The sequence below is a fragment of the Chroicocephalus ridibundus genome, chromosome 3 (assembly GCF_963924245.1).
Source record: "Chroicocephalus ridibundus chromosome 3, bChrRid1.1, whole genome shotgun sequence".
NCBI classification, from domain to species: domain Eukaryota; kingdom Metazoa; phylum Chordata; class Aves; order Charadriiformes; family Laridae; genus Chroicocephalus; species Chroicocephalus ridibundus.
In genome coordinates this window covers 12,098,314-12,112,444 of record NC_086286.1, presented here as the reverse complement: position 1 = coordinate 12,112,444, position 14,131 = coordinate 12,098,314, and the positions used below count along the sequence as shown (strand labels likewise).

Here is a 14,131-nt window from a genome sequence, read left to right as displayed (position 1 = left end):
AACATATATCTAAGGTGGTGGAACCCAGTTTCATAGCCTTGCTGTTCTGAAAACATATCTTCTACTGGGGATGAGCGTGTGGGTTGGAGTCGCATGAACGGATGTCTGCAGACTTTTGTCTAGGATTGATGGAGCCCATATGCTTGTATATTTTGCACATTATATGGCACACATGGCTGGAGCTTCTGTGAGAGCGCCTGCCGTGAGGCAGTTGTTGCCTTGCTGTGGGGTGGGTTTGTGATTGGTAGTGAGCTGAACGCAGCAGAGTGCATGAACTGGTCACACCTCGAACAGAGCTCCTCGACCTTTACAGGGTGCACAGGTACACAGAGCTTGGTGCTCAGAGATGGAAATGAGTCCAAACACAAGTCTATAAGGCTTGGCTCTTTTGTCTGTCTTGGGTGCTTTTGAGGGGGCTGACGTTAAGGGATAACAATAATCCGTAGTGATATTATAGAAGGTAAAAGCTTAATATTATAGAAGACAAAAGCTATAAGGCCTATTAAGCCTCATTTGCTCATGCAAAGAGGGGAAGTTTCTTCTAAGCTAAATATTGTGTAATGGGAACTTCTGAAGAAGTCTGCAGCCTGCATATCAAAAGTTCCAAGGTGCTTTCACTGATCCATCCCACTGTTTTTGTGACTATATATTAAGTGGAATCCTCCTATGCCGTTCCAGGTTGTCATATCTGGGATAATGCTGGACTGCCTGTTTTTTCAACCTGGTAATACCCTAAAAGCTGCTGAGGAATTTCTGTGGGGCAGCGTGATAGGCCTCCTTATGTAACTACTAATGACTTTACTTTTCTTCTTGTCTCTGCCATAGGGTGGTTAACGTCACTCCGGTACCTGGGGACTTGCTTCGTGAGAACACTGAGGATGTCCTACAGGGTGAACACCTGAGTGATCAAGAGAACGCTCCTCCCATCCTGTCAGGCCGGCCAGCGGAAGGTCTTGGTCAGGCTCCAAACACGCCTTTCAATGAGGCTGAAGTTTGGGAAGAGACAGATGTGAATCGCAACAAACTCAGGATCAGCATCAGCAAAGTAAAGAACATTTATATATCTCCTGTGGCTGTTGGATTTAGGGCAATGGATTCATAGACTGCTAGAAGCCATCTGGATCCACTGATGTAGCATCCTACATAGTGCAGCCCAAAAAGCACTGTGGAATTTACCTGTGGAAAAGGGAAATTACAAACAGTTTTTTCACAGAGTAAAAGCCATTGGGATTAATTTGGATTTTTACGCAAATGACATTTTGGGGGCAAATAATGCTAGAGTGACTCTTCCATACAATCATTATATCATTATCTAGGATCTCGATACTTCAAGCAGTGGAATTCTAATCCTTGCATAGCTGATACAATATCAGAAATGTCACAGGTTAGGAAATTATAAACCAAAACTTTATTGTATCCTGACCTCTTGGGTAAATAAATTTCTTCACAAATTTCTTCATAAGCTATATTTTTCCACATCTCGAATCATCACTAATTTTTCTCTTACAATTTTTTAACTTTCCAAGGGTTTCACAATCAATAAAGAGTATCTAATGATGGCTTCACCCCTGTGAACAGTGAGAGAAACTATCACTTAATATTCTCATATTTCTGCATTCCAAGATCATATTACACTTTTTAGCTTGCATAAAGTGTATGCTTCAGTTGTTTTTTCTCATAATCCCTAAACCATTTCTCAGTCCTTTCTTGTAAATGTGACCTAATTTCTTGAAGGTATCCCCATCCCCATTGAATGATGATTCCATAGTAAAAGTTAAGTATGAGAATCTACCAGTTAGTGTATTTATTAGATAAACTTACATATTGTAAGTAAATTAGTATTTGTTATGTTGATCTCGCTTATTTAAAAACCCGAATGTCACATGGCATGACATCAGATACATACAGAATCTGTTAGCAGAGAAACCTTCATCAAACAGACTTAAAATATTACCAAGGCATATCCGATTCACTCCACAAACCTGTCTTTAATGGACATTTGTGGACTAGCGTGTCATATCTACCAGTCTTCTCGGTCCGACCGGAATTCCCTTCAGTCTCTACTGGCACAAAATTAGTCCTTCTTTTGGCTCTGTAGATATCTCCTCTATCCTTAGTCTTATTAGAAAACATTTTTCATGGACAAGAAATAATCTCATCTAACTTGCTTTAAATTCTCCAATGCAAATAATTTGGATCAACATGTTATCTGTATGGAACATTACCAGTGGCATTCCCCAGTGCTGAGAATTATAAACCAAGTTCAAATCACTTCTTCATCTCTCACTGGTAAATGGTGTGCATTCCCAGAAGTTCTTATTTGAAGGCACATGATGAAATAAGAAAATCCTGTTAGAGTGGTACAGTTCTGCTTCCACAACAAACAAAAAAAAGGAGTATTACAGAAAAATTCTGGTAACTCCTATGTGTTTTTCTGTTCCTTTGAACCACCAGGTGCCTTGATGCTCTTCAGTCAGACTGAGTTGTGCACAAGGGAGTCCTAAATGTCCTTTCTGCGTGCTAGTTGTACGCCATGTCTTAGGTACCTTACCCGGCACTGTCATTCACAAGCCCTGTCATAACAGCAGCTAGAGACAGGAGAGGTTTCTACAAGATCTACAGCATGACCAGGTGACTCTCCTGCCAAGGGATATGCTATTTCTTCTCAGTTTACTGGCAAAGGAGCTTAGGGAGTTAGTCAGCGTGGCAATGAGCACTTCAGTTCTGACAAGCTCTGTAGCTACGCAGCAGTCTATGAAATAGAGCCCAGGGCATCATGCTCTCCAAAGCTAAAGAAGTCTGTCCTCTCTCTCTGTGAGGCTTGTTATCTTTAGTCTGACTCTTGCCTGTCCTTTCGCTCTGCTAGGCTTATTATCTTTAGTCTGACTGCTCTCTGAGAGAGAATCGGGTTTTATTTAAGTCACAGTCACCACACGGAGAAAAAAAGGAGGCAGCAGATTCGACATGTAAGGGCACAGCTTCACCTCTGCTTGTAATCTCAGGCATCCCTTGTGTCTTTCAGAACTGCAAGGGCAGCTGGTGTGTAAATCACCCTTCTGCTATTCACAGCTTCACCATCCTTCATCTTCCAGTCTTGTAACACTAGGAGTAACTCTGGCTCTCCCTGTCTTGCTCTTTGTGTTTAGGTGATGAGTAGATCTTGACATGTTTTTTCTCCCTGAGACCTCTCTAAGGTCATCCTTATTTCTCATTTCACACAGTTCAGATCTCCTTCTGTCCTACTTCTCCCATTTCTGTGCTAAGGACGGTTTCCTTGCTTACCATCACTGACCTTTCTGAATCTTTCTTCTGGTTCTCCTTCCTCCACTGGATCAAAGTTCTCATTCTGTTTTTTTTTTTCAGAAGCCTCTTCCTTCTCTCCCACACCCTCCCCTAATTCTCTGCTCTTGGATCTTTCCAAGTTGCCTGTTACCCTACAGTTACATCAGCACTTTGCTCCTTTCACAAGCACATTTGGCCTTCCTTTGTCACTGACCTTCTCCTGGCCTGAATGGATTACAGATTAAATCATTATAATCTATTCTGCTTTTTCTGTAATGCCTGCAAGTTTTCCTCCGCTCTCCCTAGCTGCTAAGGCTCCTTAGTTATGCATTCCAAACCCAGCCTGGATGGTTTAGATCTGCTAATTTATGGATACTGGCTGACTTGCGGCATACACAGTACATGCACAAAGGCAGCTGTCTTGATCAGCAGCATTTTACTGAGCAGCGTTTTCCTGAGAAGCCTGCTTACATTTAGAGCCTCTGGCATTAATAGAGGACAAGTGAATGTAGGGCGTGCTGCAGAGAAGGGTAAACACGCTCCATGCTAGGAACTTGCACTGACACATCCCCCCACAGAAGCAGCGAGTAGCAGCTGATGTTGCATGGCTGGCATCACGACATGGTTGAATGCAAATTCTAGACTGCTGCTGTAGCCCCTGGACCATTTTGCCTCTATTCTTTTGCCCAAGCAGGTCTTCTCTTCCAAGGGGAAGCAGCACAGTGGAAGGCAGAAGGCAGCTGTGTTACAGTCACCTACTGTTGCTCCTTTGTTTGCTGCTAAATTAAAAAAATCAAATTCACTAAGGCCATATGGAAATATAAAATACGAAGTGGTAGAGTATGAACACTCGATGTTCACAAGTGTCCACGAGCATGTTCAAGTCCCTGCATGACCTTGGGTCTGTGGAAAGCTCTTACAGATGTTGCGGTTGAGTGTGCGTCCTGGAGGACTTTGTTTAGAGGACCAAGATTTAAAAAAAAAAAAACACCCACAAAAAAAAACCCGACAAAAAATCCCCAAACACCCTGAGAATTAGGAGAGGTCTTAGTCATATCAAGTTCATCAGAAGTAGAAGTATGTATAGTGCATTATAATACATGGATGCTGCATAGACAAATATTGACAAATGAGGGCTCTTAGACATCTGGGATAAGCAGTTAGGGTTTGTGTATGCAGTGGGTTTGCCCATGGTAACTCCTTTGGATCAACTATTGAAATGGAAAGGCCACCTTGTAAAGATCTGTTAAATATTTTAATTGATTTAAAATCCGTACCTTGTTTTAATACTAGATACTTGCCAGGGCATATGGGCCCTTGCGTTCCTTCAAATGTTGCTTGTGTGGATTGTGAAAATGCAGCTGAAACTGTACCCTGGAAGAAAGCACAGAGCAACAGTGAAGGATGGGAAATCAATGTCTTTGGTCAGATTTTGAGGTTCTTTGTGTTTATCCCCTACAGACTCAGTGCATGGTGGAAGAGGAGCAGAGAAATGGTGTCTGCCCCAGTTCCCCTGTCCGAGTGCCTCCGGAGTCCCCTACCGCACAAGTGCGCTCCCTAAGATACCGCCGTGTGAACAGCCCTGAGTCAGAACGCCTCTCCACTGCTGATGGCAAAGCAGATCTACATGAAAGAAGGTTTGCTTAACCTCTGTAGTGTCCTACTGCTTTTAGGAGTGTCTTGAAGATTGACTGTTGAGACCAACATAACCGTTAGATAAGCAGGCACTGGAAGTTCTTTTCTAGGTGGAGGTGTTCATGGGCTTTATGATCTTTTTGGTGAGACACTCATGTCTGTTAATAAGGAGAGTCAGTGGGAATGATTCTCATCCTGTCCCTGGATGGGAAGAACTCCACAGAGGGAAGCAGGGACTTTTGTCAGAGGGAGGCAAAGCATCAGGTCAGAGATAATGTAAATAGTCACAAAGCTTTTGGCTGACCTGAGGTGGGAGAGAAGAATGGATCTTGCTAGGGTACATACAAGAATGCATGTATTCTGGGAGCTAGCTGGCAGATCCTAATCTGGTGGGTTTCATTATGTCATTATTTTTCATTAATAGTAATAATAGTATTCATTTTTCAGCATATAGCATTGCACTTGTTTGCATGTGAAAAGTACACATTACGCACTGATTCTGAGGGCAATATGAATAGTTTCTCTCAGATCCACAGCAAAGAAATAAAGAAAAAACCAAGAATAACACAAATAATGAAAATAAGCTTTTTAAAGTCTCGTGTGCTGGAGAACACGTGTTACAAGACATAAGCCCTTAGTGCTGGTAACCCGCTTCACATCCTTTGTTACTGTGTCATCTTCCCATTGAAAGTCAGGGCGTGGACTGTGGTTGCAGGATGTACTGGTGAAATGGCCTCTCTAGAAGAAGTAGGGGAGGGACAGGCCTTCTTCTCAGAGACAATCTGACAGACTTCAGCCAAGACGAACAGTCACAAGGAGACAGAAATGAAGGGGGATCAAAAAGAACTAGAGAGAGAGAATGACCCCTAGTGCTACCCCGGGTTTGTTAGGTACTGTTTTGTTCTGGGTGGCTGGGAGAAGCTGTAACGCTTCTCTGTAATTCACAAAAGATTGCGTTGCTATTAATAATTTAGGGTTTGAATAACAAATCTTGGGTCTTGCTACCTCTTCTTTTTCTTGCTCAGAAGAAAGGCTCTTTAAAATAGGAAAGGAAAAACCCAGTCAGCAACACTAGCCCTGTATATTCACTGAATGCTTTTAACTCCTTCCTTTATTTCTCACACTATTCTTTCTCTATGCTAATGATATAGAAAATGTGTATTATCCAAAACACATCCCTTTCTCCTGCCTTCTTCCCTCAGCTCCTGTTTTTAAAAGAAAGATATTTTTTTTATCTTTGAAGTAACCTGCAGCAAATACAGTCCCACTCTGCCACACAGTCTTCTCTTTATTCTGTTTTCATCTTTTCACAACACAGACGTGACTCCCAGCACTGGGAAATTCTTCTGGCTTTCTGGAGTAAATTCTTCCACGCCAGGAGTCTCTTCTCGGCTGGGGAATGGATGAAGACATTGGTTAAATTCAGAGTTTCTTTTATTTTTTTAGCAACAGCTCTTTAAATCCCAGTTCTTTACACAGACAGTATAGGCCATTTTTCATTCTTACTTTGCATACTTAGTGTTCCCTATTCATAATAATGTATTTTTAAGACTTTAACAAGTACAGCCTTGCTTCTTTCAGATCCATCAGATGGCTTTTGCTGAGATCTTTGGTTTTGCTCACAACTTTCTCTACATCAGCCTTTGGTTCACCTCCTTCTCTAATTCCCCTTTCTTCATCAAAAATTTTTCATTCTTGCTTGTAATTCTTTCCGTCTCAGCTCTGACCTTCCACTGCGTTAAAGACACCTAGTTTTGCTTAGCAGCCCCCACCCAATGGTCCGTCCCTTCTGTTTCCCCTCATGCGTTCTCACATGTGGAAAGCTTTTCCCAGAAGAGTCTGCAAGGCTCCTGTATGGTGCTCGTTGAAATCCTTTTGTAAAACACGCTGCAGCTGCCTTTTTCTGGGCAGCAGACACTCTCGCTTTGTGCAGCAAGCTTCTAGCCTCTGGGACAGACAGAGAAGCAAAGCAAGCAGCAGGTGCAGGCCAAATGAGAAGTGTGGATCATAAACATTGTGGAGCAGAAAGACAGACGTGCCACTGGCTTTTCCAGCTGAGATGCTGCCAGGGCCGTTGGGGCAAAGGGAGCTTCCAGGGCCTCTTTGAAAGGTATTTCTGCATGGCTGCAGAAGCTGCTGCTATTTAGACTGTGAGCCATTGAACACTGTACTACTCTTTGTAAAAGGATACTTGCCATATTTCCTTCCTGCTCCTCCAAGGTATTTTGGGGTCATCTATGCACAATGGGATCAAAGATTCTTGCTGTCTTCGGAGAACTCATGTGTCTGCTTTAGAGGCCTCAGCGGCCACCACAGAGATAGCACAGTGCAGCTGAAGAGGTTATAGGAGCCCAGGAGAGACACTGTTAGGTCAGACAGTAGATTTAGGATTTAGTGGTGTTTTGTTTGATTATTCCCCCCCCCCCCCCCCCCAAACAGTAGAATTTACCAAAGTGGAAAGAGTATATTGGTTTTGTTAAGGAAAACTGGCTATCATCCAGTCATCTACAAGGAATAGAGATGATGACTTGGTTTTCATACTGAAGCACTTTAGGGGGAACATCTTTATGCCATTGTAGGTTCTAGAGAAATATTTTTGCTGAAGCCTGTCTTTCTGAAGTGCACCAAGAAATGAGTGAGAAGGATTGTATGGGTTTTCTCTCAACTCTTATGATTCCTAACTTTAACCACAAATCTGATGTATTTTTAATGGCTTCATGTTCTGCTTTTAGATCTCGAATGGATTTACCTGGCTCTCCATCACGGCTTGTATGCTCCTCCCAGCCAGCCCAGATGCTGTCCATAGATACTGGCCAGGCTGACCGGCAGGCAAGTGGTAGGATGGATGTGTCTGCTTCGGTGGAACATGAAGCCCTCAGCAATGCATTCCGCTCAGTGCCACTCGCAGAGGAGGAGGACTTTGATAGCAAGGAGTGGGTTATCATTGATAAGGAGACAGAGCTGAAGGACTTTCACCCAGGTGCTGAGCCAAGCACCTCTGGAACCACGGATGAGGAGCCTGAGGAGCTAAGACCTATTGAAGATGGTGAGGAGAGAAGGCGCTTGGGGGCAGATGCCGCAGTCAGGCCGAAGACGCATGACGGGCGAAGTCGGGGTATGCAGCCTGTGACTGAGGAGGACAGTTCCCACAGACATGAAGGACCTTCTCAAACAGTATCTGACAGTAAACATGAACAGCAGACAGGAAGCCCAGCCCACTCCCCCCTACATTCAGCACCAGCCATCCGACAAAGGAGACGAGAATCTGAACCTACTGGTCCTCAGAGACAGGTAAGATCCCTGGGTCTGTATCTTATTGCCTAGCATAGCAAAGTCATCATCTTAGGAAAAGTTAGCTGTGCTGGAGAAGCCTGTGATTCCAAGCATGGATGGTCCTGTGAAACTCTTTCTGACAGTGCTTGCAAATGTTGTGAACACCTTAGAAGTGCTCCCTATAGCTAGTAATTTTGTCCCCTAACAAGGACACACTATTATCAAGATCTTTCAGTTGTTTTGGCACAGCGACAAGAGGAGAGCACAGCTGTGGTTGTGAGTATCTTTAATCAGTTCTCTTATTGCTTTCCCACGGTGTTCTGTTAATAACTGCTTAGTTGTATGGAGGTGTCGCTAGCAAATCTGCTCCGCGTAGTTTCACAGCAGCAATAGCAGTGTATGGCAAGAGAATGCCCTCCAATCTAATCACACACCAGCACTGGGCAGGCCTGCAGCAATGCAAATTGCAAAATAACTCCCTGAAATAAAACTTTCTTCTAAATAGAAAGTTCAGAGTAACCAGCATACACATCCGGTCGACCTTGCTTCAGTGACTGGTATTGTTCTTACCAGGTATTGACTCACAGAAATGTTCTTTACTTACTGTGTTTTTTCCAGATAGTAAAGGGCTTTTTTCTTTTAGTTTTGCTTTTTTCTGTGGTCCTCTGAAGATATAGAGAAATTCAATTTTTAGTGGGAGGTAATTTATTAGATTACCTGGGAAAACATGATATACTGTTAGGCTCAGAGTTCCTCTGTCATATCTAATCTTCATTTCTCAGACATTCAGAAGAAGGCTGTCCCAGAGTGTTCACCACAAGAGACAATAAAATTGTTCTCCTGAGGGCTTTTTGTATTGGTATGTTAATGAAGATCTCTCATGTGCGTGGGATCCATAAGCGCAGCAAAGAGCAGGCGAGTCTCAGGTCGTGTGCACAGCGATACCCTCCTACAGCAGGCATTCGGGCAGTCGCTTGTTCCCCTCTGGAAGATGGTAACTCCATCTCCCGTTCTCTCTTGATATTACTCTGTAAGGAAGTGTTCGCTGGACTGGAGCGTGTTAAAAGAACATCCTTCTATTCAGGTCTTGCCCAGATTCTTCTCTTCTCTGGATGCCGGAGAGGTACAAGAAAAAAGGGACTTCGTTTTTTCAGCAAAACATGAATGATACATGAAACTATGTTAAAAGAATCAAACCAAATCCTTGCCTGCTAGGCAAGGTGTTCCTTGCTAAAGTGTATGAGGCTGCAGCACGTACAGGAAGGATAGAAGCAGCGACAGCAGGCACTAGCGGGACTGTCCTGCTGAGCGCGGAATAGTAGCAGTACGTGCTTCTCATGGAGACTGCATCCAGCTGCAAGGTGGAGGTGTTTGCTATGTAAAGCAAATATGTTAAATGCCCCAAATAGCTAGAGATTGCATAGTTGGAAGGATCTGGGCCTGAATTTGCTGTCTGTACACTTATTAGGCTGGTCAGTGCAACATGTGCAAGATCGGCAAGATCCAATGAACATGGTAAGAGCCAGCTGGTAAGAACCTGCTGTAAGAACCAGCAGGGACACCGTGACATATGTAGCGTAGGTAAAGAAGGCTGGAGGTGCCTTCTTGGCCATAGGACATAATATTGCTATGTGAAATGCCTGGGGGAGTTGGGTATGGTGCAGTATGAAGGCTGCTTATCGCTTCACAGTGATACTTAAAAAGCAGGCAAAAAACCTAAAACAATGGGATTGTGGGTGATCACTGCTAATATATTAGACAACCTTAGTTCTCCAGCAGACTGCACATTTTTTTGCACATTTGTCTTCTGAAATACCCTCTAGTAATTCCTGGGCCTAGTTTTGTACATACAGACCAACACTGTACTTTTTTGGCTCTCCGGTATGTAGTTGCGCTTCCTTTGATGTCTAGATCCTTCAGTTGCCTCTATACATACAGCTTTGCAGTGACACTCATATTTTTCCATTTGCTGTCACAAAACCAACTGCTAACTCTGAAAGGAAAAATTACTTGGTGCCTAAAGGAAAGCAAAAGCCTGTTCTCCTCAGGTACAGCAGAGATGGAAGGACAGTTGTTTGGGATGCTAATAAGAAGTTGGCCAAGGACTTAACTAATGAAAATACTGAAGGCCTCACTAACAATGACAGATGTTTCCTGTAGCTCAGGCTTGGGCTTCCTCTGGGTTTGACTGAAACTGTGATTAGGTAGTATGTGTGTGAGTAAATCTTCCTTATCTTTGAATATGAACTGAGTCTTTAAGATAGGTGAAAATGTCACTAAATGCAGGACTACCGTGACACGAAGGTCATAGACCTTGTTGTACCGATTTGGGACCTCATTCTGGTCTCGTGAAAACTGGTGATCGTCCATTGGTGTCAGCAGAGTACCAACTGAGAGGAAATGGGTAATCCCTGCTTTAATGTTTTCTTCTGTTCCTCCATTTTCTGACTCCAATATATAAGCCATTACTTGTTACTGGCAAAAAGACAGTGACTTCTGGATTATCCTAGAATCACAGCATGGCTGAGGTTGGAAGGGACCTCTGGAGATCATCTAGTCCCACCCTCTGCTCCAAAATAGATGAACTGGAGCAGGTTTGCTCAGGACAGTGTCCAATCAGAATATCTCTAAGGATGGAGACTCCACAACCTCTCTGGGCAACCTGTTCCAGTGTTCAATCACCCTTACAGTAAAAAAACTTTTTCTTATGTTTAAATGGAATTTCCTGTATTTCAATTTCTGTCCATTTCTTCTTGTCCTTTCACTGGGCACCACTAAGAAGAGTGTGGGTCCATCTTCTTTTTCCCTTCAGGTATTTATAAATGTTGACAACCGCCCCCCGCCCCCGATCCTTGTCTTCTCCAGACTAAACAGTCCCAGCTGTCCCAGCTTTTCCTCAAGTGAGGGGTGCTCCAGTCCCTTCATCATCTTTGTGACCCTTCGCTGGACTATTTCCAGTATGTCCGTGTCTCTCTTGTACTGGGCAGCCCAGAACTGGAACATGGCATTCCAGGTATGTCCTCGCCGGTGCTGAGTAGAGGGGAAGGACCACCTCCCTTAACTTGCTAGCAACACTCCTCCTAATGTAGCCCAGGAGGCAGTTGGCCCTTTTTGCCACAAAGGCACCTTGCTAGCTTGTGTTCAGCTTCGTGTCCACCAGGACCTCCAGGTACTTCTCTGTCCAACTGCTTTCCGGACAGTTGGCCCCCAGCGTGTACTGTTTCTCCCCAGGTGCAGGACTTCGCACTTCCCTTTGTTGAGCTTCGTGAAATTCCTTTTTGCCCATTTCACCAGCCTGTCCAGGCACCTCTGAATATCAGCACAACCCTCCAGTGTGTCAGCCGCTCCTCCCAGTTCTGTATCATCTGCGAAGCTACTGAGGGTACAGCCTGTCCCATTATCCAGGTCATTAATGAAGTTGTTAAACAGTAGGGGCCCCAATATCAACCCCTGGCTACACTGCTAGTGACTGGCCTCCAGCTGGACTTTGTTTCCCTACGCACTATGCTTTGAGCCCAGCAGCTCAGCCAGTTTTCAGTCCAACTCACTCTCTACTTATCTAGCCCATATTTCATCATTTTGTTTAGGAGGATGTCATGGGAGACAGTGTCAAAAACCTTACTAAAGTCGAAGTAAACAACCTCCCACCCAACCATCTCATCACAGAAAGCTATCAATCAGGTTCATCAGGCATGACTTCCCCTTCATAGATCCATGCTGACTGCTCTCAATCACCACCTTCTCCTTCGTATATTTGGAAACGGCTTCCAGGAGGATTTGCTCCGTGCCCTTTCCAGGCTGACCAGCCTGTAGTTCCTGAAGTTATCCTCATTTAGAGCTCAGATGTTTGTTCAAATGTATGAATCTGTTGGAAGAAAGATGTTATAGTGCAAGTGTGAGGGATGGTGGTGTCCTCATGAAACTGTGTGGGTGTAAGAGGGAGCGCAGTGTGAAGGGATGCTACTGTGGGAAAAGTCAAGTACAGAGGAGGCTCTGAATAGCCTGGGGGAATTTCTGACCCAAATATTCTCACATATTAGATATCTTCCAGCTTCAGCTCACAAGAAGACAGCTGCAGTGGAGCGTAGACCTCATGGGGCGCCCTGGTACAGAGGGAGACCAGGTCTGTCAGGCTATTCAAGCCCTTCTGTCTGTGCAGCGCTTAGTGCAGCAATGAGCACCCAGCAAGGTGTTTTAACAGAGCTCTTAGGGTTTACTTTTTAATGTATACATTTTAAGAATGTACTAATAAATCTCTGCTTATTTTTATGCACTAATGTGCAGATAAAGCTATAGAAATAGCTAAAAATTAGTAAAAAAACAAGTTTGAACCTGTACTTCTGTTTACATATTAATCCTGGCATAGGATTGTTGTTATTGTTGGAAGTCATTTATATCCACGCCTAGCAATATAACTTAAAAATCTGTCAAGTTCTTAAATAAGCTGAGTAAATTCACTGACGCTTGACAGAGATGGCAACTTACTGCTGTCTTCTGCGTTGGAAAAAAATGCAAATGTTCATGCATTTATGAGTTTTAGCAATTACTTCTGACTTCAGGTCTGTGCAGATTTCTTGATTCTGAATCTCCCTTGCTGCTAGTGCAGTTGGCGTTGTACGAAATGTTTTGGGACGTGCCTGCTTAAAACATGCCTGCCCAAATGATATTGCATCTAAAAAACACAAGAAAAGTGAAGCAATAGCGGGAGATCATATTAACTCTTCCTTGCCTATTCTTGGATATATTCTGCAGTGTTCAGAGAGCTTTTTGCCTACACTGTGTCTTACAGTCCCATCTCCCAGAGCCAAGAGTACATCTTTTAGAAAAGGTAAGACAGGAGGCGGTCAGAAGCACATTGCACAGGCTGCCTGGGCCAACTTCACCTGGGAGCCCAACTTTATGTACAATGACTGGTTTTCTTCTGTAAAAAACTGCTCTGGGACCCTCACTGAGCCAAGAAAAAATTCTCTGTTCTGGTGCTGAGCCCACAGGTGTCCCCATGCTCCTGAACTTCACCATTGCCTCATCTGAGGGGTGCTATAGAATCGTAGAATTGTGTAGGTTGGAAGGGCTGACAAAAACCATCACTAAGCGCTATCGCTAAGCACTACGTCTACCTGTCTTTTAAATACCTCTAGGGATCATGATTCCACCACTTCCCTGGGCAGCCTGTTCCAATGCTTGATAACCCTTTCAGTGTAAAAATTTTTCCTATTATCTAACCTAAACCTCCCCTGGCGCAACTTGAGGCCATTTCCTCTTGTCCTATCGCTTCTTATTTGGGAGAAGAGACCAAGTTGGACGTGGCCTGATACCCATGGGAGCAGTGCAGCTGGTTAGGTGACAACCGCTTCAGCGACCGCAGTGTGTAGTTCTTTACCTCCATTGATTTGAGTTTGTAATGATTATTCCTCAGAAAGGGACATGGAGACACAGGAGAGGGCTGCCTCACAGCAAGGATAGGGCTCTAGCAGTTTGGGTGATCTGTACTGCCTCTTTGGTTTGTGTGGTGTAGAGGCCTGGGTTGCCCCTGGTCTCTTATCTAGAGAAACTCTGTTTGATTGAAGACCAAGAGCTGAGCAGAGTTTTCTCTGGATTATATTTTGGGCCCAGTGACCTCTGTGGCCCCAGACCCTGGAGCAGTGGGGAAATCCTTGGCACTCCCAGAGTGCCTACGGACAGCAGGAAGAGAGAATGGAAACTACAACTTCACTGGCTTGGAGGCAGAAAGGAGAAAAGCTGGGCTGAAATAATCAAGCAACGGGTAGAAGCAAAACAGCAGGCTCTCAGGTTTATAACCTTGGGCAGAGGAGGCAGGGAAGAAGGTGGCAGGGAAAATCAGATATGAAAAGGTGCTGTGTGTCTTGGTTTCCTTTCGCTTCTACAGCATTGTCTGTGAGCTGCTCTGAGGGGACGTGAGGGACCGTTTCTCAGTGGTGAG

At 44.2% G+C, this 14,131-nt stretch overlaps 1 protein-coding gene across 2 annotated transcripts in view; it reads left to right on the top strand.

The window, feature by feature from the left end:
* TTBK1 (tau tubulin kinase 1) overlaps nucleotides 1-14,131 on the top strand; it is a 119,937-nt gene that overhangs the window by 71,666 nt on the left and 34,140 nt on the right. For both annotated transcript variants that reach the window (XM_063328019.1, XM_063328018.1), the window contains 3 exons: nucleotides 826-1,045; nucleotides 4,744-4,919; nucleotides 7,650-8,208. In XM_063328019.1, coding sequence (XP_063184089.1) covers nucleotides 826-1,045; nucleotides 4,744-4,919; nucleotides 7,650-8,208 — 955 coding nt within the window. The remainder of the gene's footprint in view (nucleotides 1-825; nucleotides 1,046-4,743; nucleotides 4,920-7,649; nucleotides 8,209-14,131) is intronic.